This window comes from Chelonoidis abingdonii, chromosome 20, assembly GCF_003597395.2.
Source record: "Chelonoidis abingdonii isolate Lonesome George chromosome 20, CheloAbing_2.0, whole genome shotgun sequence".
Taxonomy (NCBI): Eukaryota; Metazoa; Chordata; order Testudines; family Testudinidae; genus Chelonoidis; species Chelonoidis abingdonii.
In genome coordinates, this window is record NC_133788.1 from 3334996 (window position 1) to 3359979 (window position 24984).

General features: G+C 53.0%; 2 protein-coding genes across 2 annotated transcripts in view; both read left to right on the top strand.

The window, feature by feature from the left end:
- Positions 1 to 24984, top strand: part of LOC116830268 (E3 ubiquitin-protein ligase TRIM39-like) — a 475516-nt gene that overhangs the window by 162415 nt on the left and 288117 nt on the right. The gene's annotated exons all lie outside the window — the stretch shown is intronic.
- On the top strand, positions 4513 to 6453 carry LOC116830182 (C-C motif chemokine 3-like). The gene is made up of 3 exons (XM_032789491.1): positions 4513 to 4642; positions 4961 to 5075; positions 6223 to 6453. Exons 1-3 carry the CDS (start codon positions 4570 to 4572, stop codon positions 6308 to 6310), a joined length of 276 nt encoding a protein of 91 aa, XP_032645382.1. The 5' UTR covers positions 4513 to 4569; the 3' UTR covers positions 6311 to 6453.

Here is a 24984-nt window from a genome sequence, read left to right on the forward strand (position 1 = left end):
CTGTAAAAAGCACCCTCTCCCCCTTTGGATGTATGTACGATTGAAAGGAACTATATTAGGGGCACAGATTTATTCTGAGGTATCCCTGAAGCTGTGCTTTGGAGGAGGATCACAGGTAAGGAAAGCCCATGAAATACATTTCAGCTTCATTACAGCCTTTTGGTTGGGCCTCCATGGGGGTGGATGGTGCTGGTGCAGGAAGCCTTCCCCACGCGTTCTAACTCTGCGTGAGGGAGATATGTGACCTGGGGAGCTTGGAGGGTGATTAAACATGGACTGCAGTGGCACTACTGTAACCCCGCTGCTGTTCCTGAACAATCACATGCGTCTGAGGATATCAGTTGTGATCAACGCAGCACCCAGCTTCCATCACGCCAGCGCCTATCTTCCTCCTGCACCTCTGACCTTCCTGCCTGTCTCCTGCGCCACCTCTCTTCTACCTGCCGGTCTTCCTCTCGCACCACCTCTCATCTCGACGCGCTCTCCCTTCTCCCGGTCACTGGCATCTTTCTGTATTTTGCTATCAGTTCCTTCAAATCACTATGATGAGCTGTGTTACTGTGGCTGACTTCCAATGACTTCGGAAAACATTTCGTCTCCTCGTTCTCTCTTTTTCCTCTGTCTCTTGGGTACCTGGCAGATGGGGTAGTGAGTAAAGAACACTGCACAGCTGCATGGTGGAGGTAAGAGAGAAGAAGTATGTAAAAAGATACATTTCTTAGAAAATGATTCCACTCAACACACATCAGCACAAAACTATGCACCTTACGCAGGACATCGTTTATCACTGCAAGGTCAACATTTTTCATCTTTTAATACTGGGAGACTCTGTTCCCTGGGCTCAGAGCACAGTACAGATGCACTTGCTGGTACAACCATTATAAATTTGCTTCCAAGCAGCCATGGTAAGTCTTTATGTTGTCTCACCCTTCCTGCTAAAGCATCATCGCAGCACAAGTCCCTCCCCCAGCTACATCGAGTGGCATTACACAGAGCATAATGGCCATGTTTCCTCTCTATATGACAAAGCAATTACTTATTTAAACCAGGTACAAATGAACGACAGAACTCTGGTGAGAGTTACAGCACAGAGGCAGAGTGAATGTTCATGCCTGTGATCAGGAGTCCTGGGCGCTTATGCATCTATGCTTTGTGAACAATGATCCAAATTCAGCATGCCATGCCTGGAGGGCGAAAGCATCTTCATTGAGGACCGGCTAAGGCACAATTGCCCCAAATTTACTGAAAAGGGCACCTTTGATTTCTGCAATATCAATTCATGGATTTCTTGGGAGGATTTTCATGATCCCCGCAGACATGTGTAAGGAACTTTTCATGTAACTGTATGGCTTAAAAAGAAATGACAACGCATGCTTAAAAATTGATAATTAAAAAACGCTAGTTTTTAAATAGACTGATTAAACATTTACTCAACCGCTGGTCCCTTCCATGGCTCACTTTCTGTGATAGTGGCTTGATTAGCCTGCTGCAAGGTTAAATCTTGGTCAGAAACAACTCCTGGCTGCTGTTGTATTAGAGAGCTGTGTGGTATCAGCAATGTTCCCTCATGTCTCTTCCTGATTACTTTCCCCCTCTGCAGAATCCTCAGCCACAGTTGAAAACTGAAATCAGGTCATCTGAATCCACGATTAAGGATGGCAACTGGTAGCCAACCCCCAAAAATTGCATGTAGCTCTGCATAGAACCTGCAGTTTTAGAGCAACTCCAAGATTCCAAAAGCTCTTCTGTGGTCCATGCGGAGCCCTTTTCTATTCTCAGGAGACTGCATTTTTAAAGGTGCAGCTGAATTAACTCTGCCAAGAGCCCCACGTGTGGACAAACAGGAAAACTGATTCAAAACCTCCACGGTCTTTTCCTGTTTACCTGGCCAGTGCATAGGATTTTGAGTGCTGTCCAGAGTGGTCAGTGGTGATCTGTGGATAGCTCCTGGAGGCCATTAACTTACGATTTCCGTCCACACTGCATAAATTCGAATTAGTAAATTCGATTTTAGGGTTACTCTGTTGGTGGGAACTATGGGATAGCTGTGTCACAGCTACCCACAGTGCACTGCTCCTGAAATCGAAGTAAGACATGGGCCATGGACGCACAACTTCGATTTGAGATTCGTGGTGTGGACGCTCTAATTCGAATTTATAAATTCGGTTTTATAAATTCGATTTAGATAACTTCGATTTACTTCTGCCGTGTAGACAAGGCCTGAGTTTGCAGGACTCAGGTCTCTTTGTGCTCCAAGAGACACTAAGCTGGGAAGCCAGAAATGCAGATTTTTCCCTTTTCAGAGCCAAGCTACACATGAAAACACAGCGGATAATTCAAAGGGGTTAAATCCATCGGCGTGTCCCAATACAAAAAGCCCAGGAATAGGCGTGAAAGCCGGAGAGCCCTACATGCAATCAAAGCCCAAGCACTCCGAATCCTTAGCTCCATGCTGTCAGCCAGAAGAGCTGACCGGGTCACAGCCACTCGAGTTCCACAGCTCCAGGGCCGAAAACCAGGCGATGGAAGCTAGCGGGGTCACGTGTCAGGTCGAAGCCCGCCAATCGGCCTCTCGTTCCAACATCAGTGCCGCAAGGTGACAGAAAACCAAGGATGTTGCCAGTCTTCTAGCTCTTGTGCCTTTAATCAGCCGGCAGCCATGGCATCCAGCCATTATCCTGTCAGCTCTGATGGCCTCAGGACAACTCATAGGCGGGTCAAGTCTATTCATGTCCCTTGTGTTTCGGTCAGATGTTTAATTAAATTCAAAATAAAGGTGCTGGACTAAGAGCCCTAAATCCTCTGCCTTTGCCTAGAATAGGCACAGTATGAGTAGCTGCTGGGCAAGTCCCAGAACTGCCTCACCAATGAGCCTTTGACCCTGATCGGCAGAAAGTGCATCTTGGGCTGGGAGGAGAACCAGTCTACGTGGCCGATTCAGTCCTCAGCTTCTCTGCAGAACCTGCCATCAAGAAAGTGTGAATTGTGACAGTATTTTCTGCGACGCAGGCTCTTGTCCACCAGGAATGAGAGTGGGCCCCTCCTGTAACTCATTTCACATGGGGTCACCAGGCAGCCATCAGAATATCACTGTTCCATACTGAAGTGTGATTATGCCTCGGAAACAGCTTTTGTTCCCTCCTCCCCTTGCAAGCAAACTTAAAGTTTTGGTTTTTCACTGAAAACAGAATATTTTCAATTCTGCTGGTGGACTGCTGTTCAACATGGTCATCAACAACTCGGACACAGGGCTGCTCCAGGTTTTTTGCCACTTAGAGCTGGCCCTGCTCAGACAATGGAGGGACAGTTATGCTTTCTAAAATTTGCAATGACACCAAGCCAGGAAGGATTGCAAGCACTTTGGAAGATAGGATTAGAATTCAAAATGATCTTGAGAAGTTGGAAAAGTCGGATATCAATAAGGTGAAATGTAGTAAAGACAAGTGCCAACTACTACATCTAGGGAGGAAAAATCGAATGCACAGTTACAAAGTGGGGAATAACTCTTACGTGGCAATACCGCTGAAAAGGATCTGAGGCTAATAGCGGATCACAAATTGAATAAGAGTCAGCAATGTGAAAGAGTTGCAAAACAGGCTAATATCGTTCTGAGATGTATTAATAGGAATGTTGCATGTAAGACACAGGAGGTAATTGTCCCACTCTGCTCAGGACTCGTGAGACCTCAGCTGGAGTCCTGTGTCCAGTGTTGGGCACTACACTTTAAGAGAAATGTGGACAAATTGGAGAGTCCCCAAGAAAGCCACACAAATAATAACTAGCTTAGAAAATGTGATGTATGAGGAAAGATGTTAAAAACTGGTACGTTTAGCCTTGAGAAAAGAAGACTGAGCGGGGATGGGATAAAAGTCGTGAAATATGTTAAGGGGTGTTACAAGAGGACAGTGATCAGTTGTTCTCCAGGTCCACTGGAGGTAGGACAAGAAGCAATGGGAGTAATCAGCAGCAAGGGAGATTTAGGTTCAATATCAGGAAAATTTTTCTAGCTATAAGGGTAGTTAAGCTCTGGAACAGGTTTGCAAGGAAGGTTGTGGAATCCCCATCAGTGGAGAAGAAAAAGACGCCCTCTGCCCCAGCGAGCTTCACACAGACAGTAGGTTCCCGTCTCCAGAAGCTTAAGATAATGACCTTGAATCATCAATGACCTGGGCTGGATTTGAATTAGGGACTCAAGACTTCAGATTTCATTATGAGTCTTGTGTCACACAAAGGCAGGTGTGTTAGTTCAAAGACAAACCTGCCACTGTTACCACAATGGACCCATGTCCTCACTTCCTTTGTCCTTTTTTCCAGGACTTTTGTTGACCTAAACACTGAAATGGAATTGGAGAGTCACTCTAGATTTCAACTTCCTCTTTGATTTCTCAACTCAGCAAAATTTGGGTGTGTGTGTCATCATTTACTTGGTCTGATGTATGCGTTTCCCTAAAATGCCACTGTATAAAGCTGGCACAAAGACCCGTGGTTCAGCATCAGACAAAGGAGGAGAACTTGAAAGAATTCCAGCTCTTGTTCAGCTGCTGCCGCTCCTCCTCACCCAGCAGAAGCATGAAGGTCTGTGTGGCTGCCTTCGCTGTTCTCCTCATCGCTGCCCTCTGCTCCCAGGCCCATTCTCAGCTTGGTAAGTCCTGTTTCTCTTCTGCCTTTCTGCGGCGCTTGGAGCTCTCACTCTCACTGGCGTTCAGACTACATCAAGGCTGGTTTCAGGTGTAGGAAGACTTGTAGTGAGGAAGCCCATGAAACAGCCATAAACTTCAGTTAGTCTAGCTGAAGTATGCCAGGGGTCTTCCTCCTCTGAGATGCCCGTGAGCAGTGACAGCAAGGGGTGGAGCTAAGGGTCAGCTAACTCTTTTGGGCTTGCAGGAGAAGCCATCAGATACTCAGACACCATCAGCGATGGGTTAGAGAATCATCATGTAAGTCTCCTCTTTTCTTCCAGATGGCGTCAACACCCCAACTTCCTGCTGCTTCAGCTATGTTTCCAAGCCAATCCCACGGAGCCATGTGGTGAAGTACAGGCACACCAGCAGCAAGTGCTCCTTGCCAGCTGTAATGTGAGTATGATTTTTGGGCAGATGTTCTATGTTCATGCAGAGAAACAACCCTATAGGATGAACAGATGTGGGAGGGAATCTGCAGGGCTCTTATAATACAAATGTCAGGCATTTTTAACCCCTGGGTAAAAGACAATTATTCAAAAGTTCTCCACATTCCCCTGTGGCCTCTAGAGGCCTTCAAAATACCTACAATAGGTAGCTACAGAGAACAAGGACGGATTGATGTTTTGCAGACCCACAGAGAAGGTTCATGCTTGAGCCCTTGCTCTGGATTCTTGCATCAGGGACTGACACAGCTTTCAGTTCCCAGTGTAACTCAGCAGCAGGGGATTGGGAAAGCATTCTCATGGAGCTCTCTTTGAGCGGGCTATCTTGAGCATTCCAGTAGGGGCAGACGGGGCCAGAGCCACAGCTGGGGTAAATGGGCAAAGCTACACCTGCTGCGGATCTAACCTGCAAACACACCACTAGCGAGAGTAACAAAGGGTTGGCAGGGGACAGACTGAGGAAGAAGACAGGTTGCAGCAGTGATCCCCCAGGGTTACTCAGGTTAGGGATACGCACTATTTTAGATGATCACTGATACTCCTTGCATGGGCATGGAGAAAGAAGTGATATGCATGGAACCAGGGTAGTGGCTCAGTGGGACCAGAATTTAGGAGAATGTCCGTTATGTCAAGGGCTGGACATTGCACCAGGGAAAGGTCACCTGCTGGGGTGAGACCCAGGTGGTAATGTCAAAGCTGGAGATGCTGATCCAGTGACAATGGGATTTTATCCCCATGATCTCCAAGGTTGGAGGCAGCTTAAATCCCTCTGTCTGGGGGATGGTGCTACAGCTGAGTGACAGGCACTCGCTATAACGTTATTGACTTGCTGCATTCTGGTTGGCTGAGACAATAGGCCTGACGTGTGTGGCAGCCAGTCACAGATCAGCTTCTCCACAGTAGGGTTCAGCGAAGGTTTCACCTTTAGAAAAGCAGAGTCCTCATTGGCTGATTATTCTTTAAAAATGCTCAGTGTTGTTGGCCAACACAGAATCCACCTGGTCTCCATGACCTACTCTGCCGTACCTTGTGTCCCAGGGGATCCACTTTCCTTCTTCTCCCTCTGAAGATTCTGAACTGAGTTTTTATCTCCGCAGCTTTACCACTAAGAAAGGCCGGGAAGTCTGCTCCGATCCCAACGCACGATGGGTCCAGGAGTACATCAAGCACGTGAAACAAAACTGACGAGCTCCTGATGGCAACAGCTGCTGGCAACCGTCCAGAAAGCCCTTGGAGGTCGCGGGAGGCAATTGCTCCTCCCACAAAGAATTTATTTTAATATTTTATTTGTAATGTTTATTTTTGAACTAAAACAACAATTTATTATATTTAAATTATTTGTGTTTAAGTTAAATCAATGTCCATTTTTTCTGATTGAACAAAATAAAAAAAGGCAATTGAAATATTTGACTGTGCCTGTTAATGAGGATTTAGGATTCACGATCATAAAATTTGACGTGTTAACCAGTATCTCTGGGCCTGCACACCTTTGAATGCTCCGGGCTATCTCTCTGAAGCTTTTGCAGGAGTGATCCCTGAGCTGGGGGGATGAGGGTCTCAGTAGTGTACCTCTGGCGATATCAATTCCCAATTAAAATAATCCACCCCAACCCTTTACAGCTGGAAGTTAAAGGGATAAGATTGAAAAACCAAGTTATATTTATAAAACAAGGGTGAAATTTGCCTGCAGTGGAGCAGTGTGGGGCCAGGGCTTGGAGTCACGAGTTAACAGCTCTTGTCAAAGATGGGGAAGGGAGTATGGCTTGCTGGTTAGAACATTGGCTCTGAACCTTTTCAATACTAGGCCCCCTCCCTGACTTAGCAACATGGAAAGGAGAGAGTGGTTGTCACCCCCTGATTCTTGTTCATGACACCCCCTCCCAAGACTCAGGACCCCCAATTGAGATCAACAGGTGGGAGGAGCCACAGGCCTGCAGCCCAAGTTGAGTGACTCCTAGGCAGCTGCTGTGTCCATACTGCCACCTCTGGCAAATGGGAGAACTGCAACCTATGAGTCCTACTGGCTCACACCCCACAGCAGGGCCAGCTTTAGGCTGAGTCCCCCGATTCCCTGGAATTGGGCCTTGCGCCTTAGGCGCCTTTTTAATTTTTTTTTTACTCCCCCAGTGGTGGGGGCTCCTCTCCGGGGGTCTTCGATGGCATTTCGGTGGCGGGGGCTCCGCTCCGGGGGTCTTTGGTGGCGGGGGATCCACTCCGGGTCTTCCGTGGCACCAAAGGACCCCCGCTGGGTATTCAAATCGAGTCCTGCAGTTCATAAAGCCGGCCCTGCTCCACAGGGTGTCCCGCCCACAGAGGCCTTGAGTGGCAGTGCCCACGGTGTTTCCTGATTGGCCCAGGCATGCTATTTAAGGCATAGAGAAAACTCCTGGAGGCCGCTGTGCACCTAGGGGGATCTCTGGCTTGATGCTGCACCAGACCCTTCTGTGTGCTCCTGATACCTTGTCTTGTTCCTGGCCCCAGTCCTGCTCCAGGGGTCCTGGCCCCAGCCCTCCTTCTGACCCTGGCCTTGCTCCTCCTTCCTGATTCTTGGCCCCGGCTCTGCTCCTGACACCTTGCCCTGCCTTGGCTGACCTCCATGGCTCGGACCTGGTGCGGGTCATTGGCTCTGACTTGTTCCAGAGCTGTGGACTTCTGCTTCTGGTCTTAAGTCTCTGGACTGAGTTTGTACCTTGCCTTCTTCTGTAACTTGTAGGCTAGAACTATGGGCTGGCCGTCCGGACTCCTGGGTTCTAGCCCTGGCTCTGAAGGGTGGCAGATGGGTGGGTTTTATTGCCAGTCTATCCCTGACTACCTGGGTGATCCTGGCTAGTTTATAACGGTGCATTGCTCTCTACAGGGCTGAATCACAGCTGCCTGACTATGTGTCTGGGACTCCTCACTGCTATCAGCTATGGAATATTTTCCTTTGGCACCAGTGGTAGGGGCTGGTGCTTTTGCAGCAAGAGGCTCTGAGTTTTCGCTCCTCTGTGGCTGTGAGATTCTGTGTGACCCCAGCATGCAGCATCATGAAACCCCCCATGTCTTAGACACAGTGGCCGGATCAGTCACAGAGTAATTCCACTGAAGTTACCGGCATTATCTTAGGGATGACTTTACCCTGGTATAAATATAATCTCTGTCTATATAGGAGCTGCACAGCTGTCCCCATGCTGCACCGCTTGTAACTTCCTGGGGACAGGAACCAGACTGCCCTGCTCTGAAAGCACAGGCCCTCACTGCTGGAGTGAAAAGCAAAACTTCACTGCCTGTTGTCAGGAGAGTGCTGTGACATGCAGCTGAGTAGCTCTGGTCCCATCCAGTAGGGGGCACTTTGAACCTGGATTCCTGCCTAGGTCACTGGTGACATGTCAATGGGCTGTGTATCTACCTGGTTGCTATGGAGATTGCAGTCCACAGGAGTTGCACATGGCAACAGACTTAACCCTTGCAAGACCAGGCTCCCAGAGGGAAGCAGGTGAGTGTTCAGGGATGTGTAATTCTACACCCCTGTGCCAGGCATTGAACTTGAGACCTCTGAGTCTAAGGGTGGGACCTGAGCTCAAAGACCCACCTCTGGTAGTCAAGGCTGGAGTAGGCTCAGCAAGCTCTGTATGGGGCCCAACCACCGCGAGATGGCTCGGGTGCTGGAACTAGGGGTGCTGGGGGTGCTGGCTTGAAGTGGATTCCATCATACACAGGGTGTACAGTTTTGGTCAGCGGCTTTCAGCACCCCCGCTATAAAACCTGCTCCAACACCCCTGTGAGACGGGGACAGAGCTCCCTGCTGATTGGGTTACACATGCAAAGGGGTGGAGTCCTGCTGAGTGTCCACCGTGAGTTTGGATCCAGATCCACTGGACACGGACATAAGTATTTCCCCGGAGGAGACCTAGTGTGAGACTCAGCAATAGACACCTCTCTTATAGACACCAACGTGTCTCCTTTCCCTGTAAGGATCCAGCTAGCACCTGCCTGGCGCCTCCAGGAGTCAGAGAACAAAGCGTTCAGAACCGAGTGGGGGCAGGTACAGGGGAATGCTGGGTGGAGCGCTCCATGGGGACACCACTGCTAGGACCCTGCGGTAGCTCCACTGCTGGGGAAGGCAGATTTGCTGAGCCCCAGGATGCATGCAGTGGATGGTGCATCCCCATTGTGTGGTGTGGGCCCTGGGAGCTTGTGCTCTTGCTGGGTATAATCCCAAATGAGTCTTGGCAGGTGCTGGCCCTCCAGTCCTGGACATCATAGTCTCATGGAGTCCCCTGTAGTCATTGGTGGGTCATAGTCTGTTTTCACTGATTCGAGATTCCTGGGGCCTGCAGCATTTGGGCCCCTGTCCGCTGTGTCTTAGAAGTATTATTCTGGCAGCTGCATGGGCTTTGACCTCCTTTGCTTCATTTCATTAGCTGTTAGAGGCCAACTGGTTTCTATTGCATAAGATTTGTTCCTTATCTGCCCAGGGAGCGAAGGGTTGGCTCTTTCTGTTAATAAAGGGAAAGGCAGATTTGTTTTGCCGGCCCTGGATTGGACTGTGATGTTTTTAAAATTTATTTAGAGCAATCGTAACTAAATGTTGCTTTTTCCCTAGGTAAGACGGGGGTCTGGGCCCCTGCCTCTGCCCTTCCCCCCAGTGAATGCAAAGCCCTGAAATAATGAAATGACACACCACAGCCGGACAGCACTGGGCAGCTACCAGGAGTGGGGGGAGAGCAGACCACAGACCAGTCTGAAGTGAGTATGTGACACCTTATACCTTCATAAGGTCACAGCCCCTTTCAGAGCCACCTAGCTGAGGTATTTATCTGGCCCCCTCTCACACCTTCATTTAGCCTCACAACCTTGCACGGCAAGGTCACATAAGAAGTCTGTGGCAAAGCAGGGACTTGAACCTGTCTCCTGAGACCCAAGTAAGGGGCCTAACCTTCTCCCTAAGGGGAAGGGTGTGGGGAGAATATGTAGGGAGTCTCCCTATAGTCTTTTCTCACTAGTCTAGTGTAACACCAGCATAGCTGGGTAGGTTGCCAGCCACAGGGATCAAACTCAGGACCTTAGAATCAGTAGTCAATGAGCCTCTACCACCTGAGCTAAAGGACATGGCTTTCTTAGCTAAGGCTGTAGCAGGCTCACCAACCTCTGACCTAGCCACTGCTAGATGGGGACACAGCACATGCCAGGTGGATGTGACTTCGCTAGTAAAAGGAAAAAGATTTGGCGCTATTGACCAACCAGAGCATTACTATTATTTGTATTATCGTAGAGCCCAGGAGCTGCACACCCGGCTCGGGGCCCCCTTTTGCTAAGGCGCTGCATGATTTTCCCTGCCCCGAAGTACTCACAGTCCAAGGAAACCACCCAATAACTCCTCTCGTACGAGGGCCTGCCAGTGACGCGTGGCTTCTTGCACACAGGGGATGGGAGGGACCAGAAATGACCATCATGAGCTCTCCAGCCCCAGAGGAGAGACCTTTCCCCAGGCATCACCAAAATCACACCAGATAAGGCCTCTCCTGCCTTCGTGTGGGGTTGATACTAATGACATCTGGGGTAAATGTGGAGGTAGGAGGCCAATCTCGGTCATGGGAGCGTCTTCCTCCAACAACCAGCTTGAGGGTGATTTCCAAATGGGGCCTAGTTGGAGATGCAGGAACCCTCACGGGAGAAGTGGGAGTTTTCAATCGTCCAGACCGGGCTCATTCCTCACATGCAGCAGCACCTCGAGAGCTCAGGGCCCCATTGCGCCAGGCGCTGTACAAACAAAGCGCAAGAGACAGGCCCTGCCCCGTAGAGTGTACAATCTAAACAAGCAAAGGGTGGAAGGAGTCTGAGCTCCCTTTTACAGGTGGGCGAAATGAAGGGATTAATGGATTTGCCCAAGGACATAGATGCCATCTGTAGCAGAAGCAGGAATTGACCCCATCTCCCAACCAGCCTCTTTAAGCTAGGACTAGCTGGCTCCCCAAAGCTGCCCCTATGAACCCAACTAGAATCCAATAGTGTAGTCACGGCACGGCTTCCCAGGAGCTGATTGAAAGCAGCCTTCAACTACCTGAAGGGGGGTTCCAAAGAGAAAGGAGCTTGGCTGTTCTTAGTGGTGGCAGATGACAGAACAAGGAGCAATGGTCTCAAGTTGCAGTGGGGGAGGTCTAGTTGGATATTAGGAAACACTATTTCACTAGGAGGGTGGTTAAGCACTGGAATGGGTTCCCTAGGGAGGTGGTGGAATCTCCATCCTTAGAGGTTTTTAACAAAGCCCTGGCTGGGATGATTTAGTTGGGGTTGGTCCTGCTTTGAGCAGGGGGTGGGACCAGATGACCTCCTGAGGTCCCTTCCAACACTGATATTCTATGATTCTATGAAACCCTCCTTGTTTTTTTCAGTGTTCCTGAAATGAACCGCCGGGCCCTGAAGCTGAAGGAGGAGGGTGAGAATAAACTACCTTGCGGTGGGCTATAGCAGGGCAACGCGAGCGCATCCCTCGGCAGTGGCACTCGCTGTTCCAATGCCATTAGCTGTGAGCGGTGCTGGGGAGCCAGAGGAAGGGGTCCATGCACGGGGCCGGCCTTCCCTTCTGGGAGGGAACTGTTGTTGTAACAGAGCCCATGCAGGGGGAAGGGAAGGGCGCACTACGTGGGGTGACAGTGAACAAAGGGAAGGGGCAGAGGGAGCAGAGGCTAAAGCAAGGGGAAAGCACATTAGAGTGCAGAGCAGTGGCTGCAGAGACCAGAGACAGTGATTTAGAGAGTGCCAAAACGAGCTAGATTATTCCTCCTGTGACAGGCGGGGACCTATATCTGGTATGTGGGGGTGTTGGGGGAGCACCAGAGCCAGTGGGGGTGGCCAGGAGGCTCTGGGTTGGCTGTGAGGAGGGGACCCAGATCTGGTGTGGCTGGGCATTGGAGGAGCTCTGGATCCATTGGGGGGAGCTAGGGGCTTTGGGTTGGCTGTGAGTAGTAGCACTGATAAGTAACAATCCCACACGGGGATGTGTATCTCACCCTGTACACAGCACGCCCTGAGTAGTGGTGAGCTTACCTGGCCACATTCCTATCAACACATCCCGCTGCTCTTTCCACGCTGCTGTTTGACTCCATTTGACAGCCCCACTGAGAACCTGCATCCCAGCCAGCGGGGGAGTGGGCAGGCCTCCCCTCCGCAACCCGTCAGTCTGATTCCCGCGCTGGCCGGCGGGAGTCGCTGCTGGTCCCTGGTAGCTGCTTCCCACCCCAGGATGGCTGTGCCAGGACTGCTGTGCCCAGGAGCAGCCTGTCTGATTCAGTGGCGTTTCCTTTCCCTCCCCTGCAGAGTGCAGGCTCTGCCACCAGGCTGACTCCAACCCCGACACCTATGGGCAGAAATGCCAGTGGGGTAAGCTGTGTGTGCACGAGAACTGCCTGGTAAGTAGCTCTCCCTTTCCCTGGGGGCTGATGGTTCTCCCGAGGGGCTGGGCTGATCTGCCTGCATTTCAATGACCCACTCGATGAGACTCCCGCTACTCACCTCACAGGGTCCCTGGGTGGAGTCCTGGCCTCACTGACGTCCATGGCAAACTTCCCCCAGAGCCAAGATTTTACCTGCTATTATACTGCACCTCCTTGGGTCACCGCTCAGTGCTCCTGCCTGAGTGCATTCAGCCCTGTTCTGGATCCCGCAGCACAGAGAGATAGTTGCTCCTCTCTGCGGGACCCTTATGATCATCTCTAGGCTGCCCTCCTGTGTACCAGAGAACGTCCCGGAGATAATTCATTTTTGAACTAGAGTAGATCTTGTAGGAACATGTCCAATCTTGGTTTTAAAATTCCCAGGGATGGAAAGTCCATCCCAGAGCCCGGGAAGTTGCTCCAATGGCTAATCACCCTCACTTAAAATTTTGCATCTTTTTTTTCAGTCTGAATTTGTTTAGCTTCAACTTCCAGCCACTGGATGGGCTCAGGCCTTTCTCTGCTAGACTGAAGAGCCCAGTATCTTAAATCCCCTGTCAGTACCATCCAGCCAAACTCTGTTCATCTTACCTCACTAATGCAGCCAGCCAGCCCATTGGTTGCTTTTCTAGGCATCACCCCCACTTTGCCTCTCTCTGCCTGAAGCTGGGCTGCCCTGACCTGGGGTTGTGTTCCAGCTGTGATCTCGCTGAGGCTGTACGGAGAGGAAGGACCATCTCTTTGTGCTGTGACCCCAGACCTTTGTATAATGTTGTCTGGCTTCTCCTGCCCTGAGCTCTTGCTCTTCACGCTCGTTCCTAGACCTTCGCTATCCTCATGAGCAGCATTGCTCAGACGTGTCGATTACACAAGTTTCTAGGTGCAACAGGTGCCGTCCTTGGAAACATGCATTACAGACCCGTCAGTGACAGCCAACCCAAAGGGTAACTGCCCCAGTTTAAAGGACCCTATTTAGCACGAGGCCGCCTGGCCTCCTAGAATTTCTGCCCAGCTTGTTCTGTTGCCCATTGTTATTATAACCCTTTGTCGCCAGTTGCCTGCTTTCATGTCCAAGCCGATTCAAGTGGATTTTTGAATGGCGAGGCACCGAGTCAAAGGATTTGTCGAACGCAAACCAGGACGGCAATCCCTTCTCGTCATTGCCTCGCTAATTACATTGAACGCAGGGCCGGTGCAAGGATGTTTCGCGCCCTAAGCAAAACTTCCATCTTGCGCTCCCCGCCCCCACAATCACATACATTATACACAATACAGGGTCACAGAGTAACATGTTATAATTTAGAATTTACCTTGCCCAATGCATGAGCTGGGGTCCTCTTTCTTCCTCCGCTCCACCAGACCACCGCTGAGACCGCGGGGACGCCCCGGCTGCGGCGCGGCGGCGCTCCTGATCCCGGAGCGCCCCGGGCTGCCGGGCTGCTGCAGCTGCGCGCTGACCCCGGGGGCGCCCTAAGCTGCCGGGCTGCCGGCAGCTCAGACTACGCAGCGGCCGCTGCAACCATTTAAAAATTTTGGGGGGGGGCGCCGCTTTTTGGCGCCCCCAAATCTTGGCACCCTAGGCAACCGCCTAGTTCGCCTAAATGGTTGCACCGGCCCTGATTGAACGTCACTATTTAACCCGTTCCTTTCTAGGGCAGGGTTTTTACTCTCCATCACAGATCTGTTTTCTAGGGTGACCAGGGAAAATTTTGAAAAATGCCTGAGTGCTTTAGCATCATAGACTCATAGACTTTAAGGTCAGAAGGGACCATTAGGATCTTCTAGTCTGACCTCCTGCACAATGCAGGCCACAGAACCTCACCCAGCCACTTCTGTAACAAACCCCTAACCTACATTGAAAGGCACCCAAAGCCCTTTATTACTCGTGGTTGCACTTACCAACTTCCTCACATTTGCCCTCTTGCATAACTGGGGATTTAAATTAGGTTTACCACACAGAAACTGTCAGGGTTGCTCCTGCTACCCTTTTCCGAGGGTCAGGGTCATGGATGTCTTGTACATGGTAGATGGCAGGGCTGCTACTAGCAGGTCAGGCTTCTGCATCAGATACAGACTGAGGCCAGAGCTTCCTTCTCAGAGAGAGACACCAGCTGTGTTCGCCGGAGGACCCTTTAATGCGCAGGTAGATTAGCCCTGGATAAGGTATGTCCCACATAGCGCCACCTAGCTGCTGACCAGTCTCACACAGATTCGCATTCCAGTACAACCAGCACCATCTTCGCTTTCCTCCGAACTTCAGACTGTGCCAGCTCCAGACTTCTCAATCCCGGTACTCTGAAATGAGCCCTGATGGGCAGAGACTCACAGAATGAGGGACAATGAGGGGCGATACCCCTCGAAATGAAGGACCTCACATTTTCAGTTGAACACAATGTTTTATTCACAATATATAATGAGATCCAGAGAGCCTGGATCTTCTTATAATGAACTTAAACAGCATCAGATTGTTAAGTGTCCTGGCTCCCCTGGGAGAAACCCCCTGTCACAGAGTCACCGGGCGATGCTCTGGAACTGCTCCCCACTAAGCCAGTCAGGACTTTGGGGAGCCTCCTCTCCCTTGGAGCAGACTTGTTCAGGGCAAGAAGCCACACTTCATCCTGGTCTCTCCTTGGAGCATTCAGCATCCCTGCCCTCGTGCTTCCACAGCGAGCCCACCAGGTGGGGTCCTGGGAAGCCACAGGGTTCTGCACCCCCACTTTGCAGTCAGACGTGACTCTCAGCGCAAAACAGAGGTTTATTCGATGACGGAACAGTCTAAAACAGAGCTTGTAGATACAGCGAACCAGACCCTCGGCCGGGTCCATTCTGGGGGCAGTGAGCAGACCCCTAGGTCTGCACTTCACTCTAGTCCCCAGGCAGCTCCAGACTAACCTCCCTCCAGCCCCTCCTCTCTGCTCAGCTCTTTCCCGCCAGGAGTCACTGATCCCTTGTCTCCAACACTTTCAGCTGGCACCTTTGCAGAGGAGGGGCCCAGGCCATCAGTTGCTAGGAGGCAGAGTGCGCGGCAGTTAGGGCACTGGCCCCTTCCTCTGTAGCAATCACACACCCTTATCCACACCAAGATACTTTAAGAATCTGCCTAGGAGACACTGAGGCACCAACACAGTTTCAGAAACATTAGGAACAGTCCCAGTTCGTCACATCTCTCCCCCTTCGAGACGAACTGAGCAAGGTCCACTCAGCCAGTGACCTGGAAAGTTCGAACCCACCAACGTTCCCATGGATGCCCCAGCATTCCCAATTCCTTGGTGGGAGTTACACCAGGCCCTCCCAGTTTGTGCCCCTCTGGCTTGAGTGTGCTTGATGGCGCTTGCAGGCGGCATGTGGAAGGTTTGGCGGCCTGTCCCTTTGCCACCCCAATACTCCTGGGGTTTAAACTGGGACAGGGTCTTCTCCCAGCACTCTGGCTGCGATTCGGGCTCTCTTGGTTAAGAGCCCCATCTTGGCCTTGGCCAGCTCTGGGCTTGGGCAGCCGCTCCCCACCTTGTGGCCCAGATACAACACCTCTGCCATCCCCATCTTATACTTTCCAACTTTACCGTCAGTCCCCACTCCTTGAGGCAGCCCAGCCCCTCTTCACCTGGGACACCTGTTCCCCGGTTGGCTAAAGATGCACAATTATGAGTGTCTGCCAGGGCCAATTTCTCCATCCCCCCTGTCTGGTCTAGAATCTCCCCAGGCCTAGGCATGGGGTCGGCATCGGACGCTGTGATGGCTTAAGTTCTGACAGCCCCATAAAACAGACCATCCTGCTCCCTTGGGATCAGCCCCCGATGAGGCCCATGGGCTGTAAACGGCTGGATCCCATCTAAAGCCAGCATATCCTTGACCTCTCTCCAGGATCTGGCTGCTTCCAGTGACTCTGAATGGGGAACACCTGATGGGAGATGGCTCCCACCTCAGGGAAGAATCCACCAGGGGTCTTTTCCCTTCTCTCCCAATCCTCCCGTTCCGGTCCAGGGGTCCCTCACTCTCCTCCCATCCAGCAGCTTGAGAGGGAAGAACCCTGTGGATTCCTGGGCACCACCACTTGCCTCCTGATTCCCTCAGTTCTCCTTCCCCTTGGAGCCATTCCGGGACAGGAATCCTTCTCCCGCAGGACTCTGTCCCTGCAGCCTTCCCCAAGGGGGTTTGCAGCGCTGTGGCCAGCAAGTTCCCTCAGCTTCTCCAAGGAGGGATCCTCTGCAGCTCGGTCTGGGATTCAGCTGCTGGGGCAGGAGTGGACCTGCTCCCTCTCACTGGCTGGGCCTGGATCACAGCCTCCCTGAGCCTGTCCCTGGTAGCTCCATCCTCTGTTTAATCATTTCCCAGCAGCACGTCTGGACCAGGCCAAACCTGGTGGCAGCTGCCCTGCCCTGTCTGGGTGTCCCCCACTCAGCTGGGTCTCAGCCCCCCGTGCTCCAGCACTGCCTGGCCTGTCCCGTGGGGGGCAGCACGAGCTCTTCTGCTCGGTCTCAGCATCAGAGCCAGCGTGAGCCCCTCTCCGGTGTGCAGGGGGTGGGGAACACTCTCTCCCCCTCATCTCAGGGGTGGTTACAGGTAGGCAGGTATCCTGAGCCCAGCAGCCCCTCCCCCCTGCCAGCAAGGTCATTTCATTTCACTGACCATTTCCATCCCAGCCATTTGGGTTCCTGGATTTAAATCAAACCCTCGGCAGTTACAGGAGCAGGGCGGATCCTGTCCAAGGGAGACAGTCACCCCCAGCAGGGCCTCCCAGCCGACATCCTGGAGACCAATGACCAGCCAGCCGCGACCCTCTGCGTCTGCACAGGGATCCGGCCATAGGCAGGGCGAGGGGCTTCACCCAGGGACCTTCACCCAGGTCCCACAGTCCCTCAGCATCTGCGGCTGCACACCACAGTTCTCTCTGTCCAGGGCCTCGCCCTGCAGGCGCTTTCCCCACGACCCTGGGCAGCCCCTATGTCTCTCCACTCCACCATCACCAGTCCGTGCTGCTGCTGCTCTCCTGCAGCTTTCCACAGCCTCTTGCTCTCTCTCACGGTCCTCTCGCTCTCTCAGGCTCTGCTCCAACCCACCATCTCTGATCCCCTGATGGGGAACCCAATCGTGAAGATCCTTGTCTGGTTGGGGACCGACTCTCAGGAGTGCCTGGCTGCTGCTCCCAGATCCCTTTGTAGCCCATTCTGGGTCAGGAATCTGCTCTCAGAGCGGTCCTCCTCCTCCAGCTGCAGGATTAACTGTCCTTGGTGAACTTCCCCATGCGTAACTCTCTCTTTGTGCACAGGATCACAATGTCCTCTTAAGGAGATGATGATACGCCATCACTTCACCGTTCCCAAGTGGCTTGGACTCACAGGCTGTGTGCTCTGGCGATCCATGGTTTCCAGGAAGAACCCCTGGGTGCCAGCCCTTCTCGTGATCACCACCTCTTTGCAGGGTCGAGCTGCAGACCTCTGCCCCTGGACTGCTCCTGCAGTCCCAGGGAACCCTGCTACTGCAAAATCCTTCTCTCTCCCAGGGTCGAGCGCAAGCCCTCCGCCCCTGGAGACTGCTCACTGCAATCTCAGGGACCCTGTTACTCCAACAGTCCTTTCTCGCTGGTCACACACTCCAGAGGTAACTGCCCCCTGAAACGTCCCTCTCTAGCCTTCAGCACGCCTGTCCTCTATGTATCCCTCCTCTGTTTACTGCTCCCACAGTCACTTACTGCAGGAAGCGCCATCCACGGGGTGCGTAGATCTCCTCCGCTGCCACCAGTTGTCCACGGAGTCACGCGGGCGATGCTCGGAATGCTCCCCACTAAGCATCAGGACTTTGGGGAGCCTCCTCTCCCTTGGAGGCAGACTTGTTCAGGGCAAGAAGCTCACACGTCTTCACCTCCTGGTCCTCCTTGAGCATTCAGGCATCCTCTGCCCTCCGTGGCTTCCCACAGAGAGCCCACCCAGCGGGTCCTGGGAGCCACAGGGTTCTCACCCCCACTTTGGAAGTCAGACTGACTCTCAGCCAGCAAACAGATGTTATTCGTATGACAGGAACAGGGTTAAAACAGAGCTTGTAGATACAGCGAACCAGACCCTCGGCCGGGTCCATCTGGGGGCAGTGAGCCAGACCCCTAGGTCTGCACTTCCACTCCTAGTCCCCAGGCACTCCAGACTAACAACCACCCTCCAGCCCTCCCTCTCTGCTCAGCTCCTTTCCCGGGCCAGGAGGTCACCTGATCCCTTGTCTCCAACACTTCAGCTGGCACCTTGCAGAGGAGGGGCCCAGCCATCAGTTGCTAGGAGGCAGAGTGCGGCGCAGTTAGGGCACTGGCCCTTCCTCTGTAGCAATACAGCACCTTATCCCACCACCAAGATACTTAAGAACTGCCTAGGGGACACTGAGGCACCAACACAGTATTCAGAGCAAACATTAGGAACAGTCCCAGTTCGTCACACCCCCTCAGCGCGGTTCCCTTTCCTCCCTGTTCTCCCATCCAGCTGAGCTTGTTGGTGCTGAGCTGCAGTTGTGCTTTTGACGGGTGCAGAAGTAAGCCTTAGGCCGCTTGCAAATCCCAGGCTTACTAGCCGTTAAGCAGCTCGGTTCATTTAAAGTCATTAATTAGAGGTGGGGGGGGCGGATTTATTCTGACCAAAAAAAATTCATCAGAAAATGCTGATATGTTGAAATGGAAACTTTTTGTGGCGGCTTCTTGTGGTTTGGGGTGAAAATTTGGCTACGGAGAGTTCTCAGGTCCAGGATGGAATTTCTGGGAAGAGCCAGAGGTTACAGTGTGCCACCGCTCCTGTGTTCCAGTACCACGCCAGCGGGCTGGTCCAGAGGGGGAAGGACGAGGAGGGATTTTACGGGTTCCTGTATCCGGACATCAGGCAGGAATTGAAGCGGGCAGTTCAGAAGGTGAGGTTGAGCTGTGCTGTGTTCTTACTATCTGGTGTGTTTACTACAGTAGCGCCTAGCGAGCAGCCAAGAGCGGGGCCCTGCTGTCTGGGTGCTGTATGGACCCCGGGGAGTAACCGGTCCCCAGGAGTGCACCGACTAACCAGACAGGACACGCCCAGGGATATCACACACAAGCAGAGAGAACAATGTGATATTGTTGTGGGGGCTGGAGTGAGTTGGGAGGGGATTTGCTATACAGGGAAGGGAGAGAGATGGGGGATCTGAGCAGGGGAAGAGGAGGAGGCTCTGAGTAGGGGTGCCAGGTGTCCGGTTTTCGACCAGAACACCCGGTTGAAAAGAGACTCTGGCAGCAGTGTTGACTGGGCCGTTTAAGGTCTGGATACTGGGGCTGGCAGACTCCTTACCTGGCTCCACGTGGCTCCTGGAAGCAGTTGGCATGTCCCTCACCCCCTCCCACGCCACAAGCCCCTGCCTCTGCCCAGTGAAAATGAGCGAGTGAGGGTGGGGGAAAGCGAGTGCCAGAGGCAGGGGAGATGGAGTGAGCAGGGGCAGGGCCTCGGAGAAGGGGCGAGGCAGGGGGTGGGGCAAGCGTGTTCGGTTTTGGGCGATTAGAAAGTTGGAACCCTAGTTGCAAGAGGCAGATGTGCAGAGATACTGAGAAGGCCATGGGCCCCTGGGTCCCAGCCCTCCTGCCAGCACAGATGTTAGCCGAGCAAACGTTGTCTGACAACACATTTGTTGGCTGAAAAATGCTGAGTTGACAAAGCCACAATGTTTGGTGGGAACGTCTCCATGTCACCCACATATTGGATGGGCAATTATCAAAATATTTGACTTAGACTCTCCTGGTTTGACTTTTGTTAATGACTAAGCTGGGTTGGGGAGACCCTACAATATAATCTAAGAGTGGCAAGGAAATCTTTTTGGAAGATTTAGTTTTGCAAATGATTCTGAGATTTCAACTCCCCCTCCCAATCTGGGACAAAATGCCATTTAGAAATCTCAGCATTCCCAGTGGGAGGGGTAGCCTGTTTTCCCTCCAGCTCTGTGTGACATTCCCATCCCGAGACTCTTTGTGATCTCCATGGATCCCCTAGCATGGCAGGGACCGTGATCACCCAGGTGTGGCTGTAGGACATGAAGCCAGTCAGAGGATTCCCTTAGCCTCCAAAGGGCTGTGGCGGGGACCTTGGGAGCTGTGGCCTGTTCTGCTCACCGTCCCATTCATTCCAGACCTGCTGTGTGTGTGGCTGCAAAGGGGCGTCCATCGCCTGCCAGGGCAGAAAGTGCACCAAGAACTTCCACTTCCCCTGTGGCTCCGAGAGAGGCTGCATCTATCAGTTCTTCGGGGAGTTTAAGTAAGTGTGGCTGCAAAGTCTCTGATCGGAAGCCTACTTATCACCTCTCGGCTCTCTCAGCATTTGCAGGGGACACAAAACACCGGTCAAAAACACCCCTGGGGTAGCGGGTGTCTTGTGAAAATGCTGGTGACAGCACGACTGTGGGGCACTGGGGCAGAGCCCCGTAGCTGGCAATACAGGGGAAAACCAAGGGTTCGCGCCAGTACTGAGAGATTCCGATATCAGGAGCAGCCTGGCACAGATTCCGAGTGTAGGGGTTGGAAAATCTTTGGGTTTTTCCCCCTCTTTTCCAAAAGAATACAATTGCAGCCAAACTCCCTGGGTGTGTGGATTCTTGGCCCTGTCCCTGCCCCTGTACCAAAGGCGCAAGGAGATTAAGAGCTCTAAAATGCTGCAACTGCTCCTAGTTGCCAGGTGTCCGGTTTTCGAGCAGAACACCCGGTCGCAAAGGGACTCTGGCAGCTCTGGTCAGCACCACTGGCTGGGCCGCTAAAAGTCCAGTTGGCTGCACAGGCAGGCTCCCTACCGGCTCTGCGCGACTCTGGAGAAGCTGCTGGCATCTCCCTCTGGCTTCTAGGCAGAGGGGTGGTCACTGGGTCTGTGCCCACTGCTCCCACCCCTAGCACCAGATCAGCTGCTCCCATTGGTCAGGAACCGTGGCCAATGGGAGCTGAGGAGGCAGTACCCACAGACATGGGCAGTGCAGAGAGCCACGTGGTTGCGCCTCTGCCTAGGAGCTGGAGGAAGATGCCAGCAGTTCCCCGGGAGGCACCTGAGATAAGCGCTGCCTGGAAGCTGCACCCTGCACCCCCTCCTGCACCTCAACCCCCTTCCCCAGCCCGGATCCCGTTCCTGCACCTTGAACCGCTCATCTCCGGCCCCACCCAAGAGCTCCTACCTGTACCCGCAGCTGGAGTCCTCACTGTCACTCCCCGCCACACCCCACCTCCTGCCCCACTCTGGTGAAAAGGAGTGAGTGAGTGAGGGTGGGGGAGAGCGAGGGACAGAGGGAGGGGCAGGGGTGAAAGTAACTTAAATGACTTACCAGTTCGCAGAGCAGCCAGGGTCCTGAGCAAGGCGGGGGTGGCTCTTGTCCCCCAGAAGGGGTGGGGCCTTGGGCGAAAGGGGCAGGGCCTCAGGTAGAAAGGTGGGGGCTAGGGCTAAAGTCTCCCAGCCAGCCCTTCAGCACTGCCTGGCCCACGCTGTCCAGGGCTTCATTGGTGATTTAAAGGCCCAGTGCTCTGGCTGCAGGCGTGGTAGTGGCAGCAGTGGCTGGGAGCCCCAAGCCCTTTAAATCGCTGCTGGAGCCCCAGGGCTCCCGGACGCTGCTGCTGCTACCGCACCTGTGGCTGGAGTCCTGGGCTCTTTAAATCGCTGCCAGGAGCTCAGGGCCTTTTTAAATCACCAGGTCCTTGAGCAGCTTCCACTTTTGCCCCCCATCAGTGGCCCTGCCGGTACGGTCAACACTTTCTTGCCAGTATACCGTATGGGACTGTTCTGGCTTACTTTAACCTTTAGGGAGGGGGATGGAGTGAGTGGGGGGCATGACCTTAGAAAAGGAGCAGGGCAGGGGTGTTCGGTTTTCTGCAGATAGAAAATTGGCCACCCTATTCCCAGAGCAGTGGAGCTGCCACTGCAACCCATGGCCTCTGCAGCCCCAGGCATGATCTAGTGACTGTAGCGCCTAACGGTTCTGTCCTCATGCTGACCCTATCCCAGATCCTTCTGCTGGAAGCATCGGCCAGTGCAGCGAGTGAGACGGCGGCAGCAGCAGGCGGAAACCATCTGCGTCGTCTGCTTGGAGTCCATGCCAGGCAAACCCTCCTACAGCGCCATGGTGTGCCCGGCTTGCAAGCACGCCTGGTTCCACCGAGGCTGCATCCAGGTGCAAATCCCTTTCCCACGCTGCTTCCTGGGGGTGGGCTGGAAACCCCATGGCCACGAAAACCTTTGAGCCAAACCATGCGCAGGCAGTAGCTGTTCTCTAACTGATATTCATGTTTGGGGACAGTCCCTGGGGGCGCAGCCTGAGGTATCTGCCTGGCTGCTACAGGGACAGACATGGCAGGGGACGGCTCAGCGAGTATTTATGGAGCAGTTCTAGGATCACAAGCCCCATTCAGGGTCCCTGGGCTCCCACAGAGTCCAGCAGTGGGAGAGGCTAGAACCCCTATCTGGAGAAACACTTTGCAAAGGGCCAGAGCAAGGGTGGGGTGAAAGCCACCTAGGACCCAGAGTGACCCCTTGCTTCCAGCAGCAGCTTACTATCACCCCCATATCCACCCTGAGCAGCAGCTCCTCTCCCCTGCGCTGGGTGGTGCCTACACTGTGTGAATCAGGCCCCACTGCTCTGCAGGCTATGGGCTCTCAGGCCAGTACAGGGGGCGCAGAGCCAGGTCCCCTACTTGGAAGGTAACTTCCAGGACCATTTTCTACCCTTCTGGCAGCCCATTTGCTACCCTAGAGCACAACTCGTGGGGCTGGGAACTTGCACCACCACCTCCTGCTCCGGGGGATTTTCTCATTCTCGGTCTCGTTTCGTCTGCGAGCAGCACTTGCCGACACGAGCTAGTTGTGTGTTGCTTTTGCTCTTTGCTCATCAATGGCTCGTTCACAGCCCTGCCTCCCCAAACTGGGATTACCCCTTTCCCCGGCCAGAATGTGATCTCTGCTCCCTTGTTTGTGTCTATCCCGCAGGGACATGCTCTCCGTGCTGCCTTATACCATTTCCGATGCCCCAGGTGCCGGGACATGGGGACATTCCAAAGAGAGATGTTTCGAATGGGCATCAAAATCCCTGACAGGTTGGTTCCCTCTGTACCTTCACAAAGGGTGAATCATAGAATCTCAGGGTTGGAAGGGACCTCAGGAGGTATCTGGTCCAACCCCCTGCTCAAAGCAGGACCAACCCCAACTAAATCATCCCAGCCAGGGCTGTGTCAAGCCAGGCCTTAAAAACCTCAAAGGAAGGAGATTCCACCACCTCTCTAGGGAACCCATTCCAGTGTTTCACCATCCTCCTAGTGAAATAGTGTTTCCTAATATCCAGCCTAGACCTCCCCCACTGCAACTTGAGACCATTACTCCTTGTTCTGTCATCTACCACCACTGAGAACAGTCTAGATTCATCCTCTTTGGAGCCCCCCTTCAGGTAGTTGAAGGCAGCTATCAAATCCCCTCTCACTCTTCTCTTCTGCAGACTAAATAAGCCCAGTGCCCTCAGCCTCTCCTCAGAAGTCATGTGCCCCAGCCCCCTAATCATTTTCATTGCCCCCCGCTGGACTCTTTCCAATTTGTCCACATCCTTTCTGTAGAAGGGGGTCCAATACTCCAGGTTTGGCCTCACCAGTGCCGAATGGAGGGGAAGAATCACTTCCATCGATCTGCTGGCAATGCCCCTACTTATACAGCCCAAAATGCCGTTAGCCTTCTTGGCAACAAGGACACACTGTCAACTCATATCCAGCTTCTTGTCCATTGTAACCCCTAGGTCCTTTTTTGCAAAACTGTTGCTTAGCCAGTTGGTCCCTAGTCTGTAGCAGTGCATAGGATTCTTCCATCCTAAGTGCAGGACTCCGCACTTGTCCTTGTTGAACCTCATCACATTTCTTTTGGCCCAATCCTCCAATTTGTCTAGGTCACGCTGGATCCTGTCCCTACCCTCCAATGTATCTACCTGTCCCCCCAGCTTAGTGCTCTTTGTTCACTAGCTCAGCCACAAGATATGGGCTTGAAGCAGGACTTACTGTGTGATCTGCTCTGCCCTGAGATGCAGGAGCTCAGGCTGGATGATCACAGCCGTCCTCAATTGCTTAGAAAATGTGCTGCGAAATGCGAAAAAACGCCTGGGGCTTGTGGTGAGGGCTCCAGGCCCCACTCCAGCTCCCAGCTCTGGGCTCCTCTTAGTAACACAGAACAGACCTTTAAAAGGCTGCACCAGCCTCAGCTCTGTAAATTGCCCCACACTGGGAGAGAACCAGAGCTCCTAGACTGCAGAGACAGGGACACAACAGCCCCCTGCCTGGTCTGAAAGTGACAAGGGGAAAGAGTGCAGCTGTTCCAGGGCTTGGAAAGGGGCTAAGGCTGCCATGGGCCGCCGGGTAGGGCCGTGTCTGGCATTTCCAAAACTTGGCTTCCACTCCTGGCTTCACTACTAGCCGATCCCAGACAAGTCACTGCGGAATGGGGCGAACTGCACTGT

Coding starts and splice junctions, on each gene's coding strand:
- LOC116830182 (XM_032789491.1), top strand. CDS start 4,570: ATGAAGGTCTGTGTGGCTGCCTTCGCTGTTCTCCTCATCGCTGCCCTC. Junction 4,643..4,960: donor CCAGGCCCATTCTCAGCTTG/GTAAGTCCTGTT, acceptor CTTTTCTTCCAG/ATGGCGTCAACACCCCAACT. Junction 5,076..6,222: donor TGCTCCTTGCCAGCTGTAAT/GTGAGTATGATT, acceptor TTATCTCCGCAG/CTTTACCACTAAGAAAGGCC.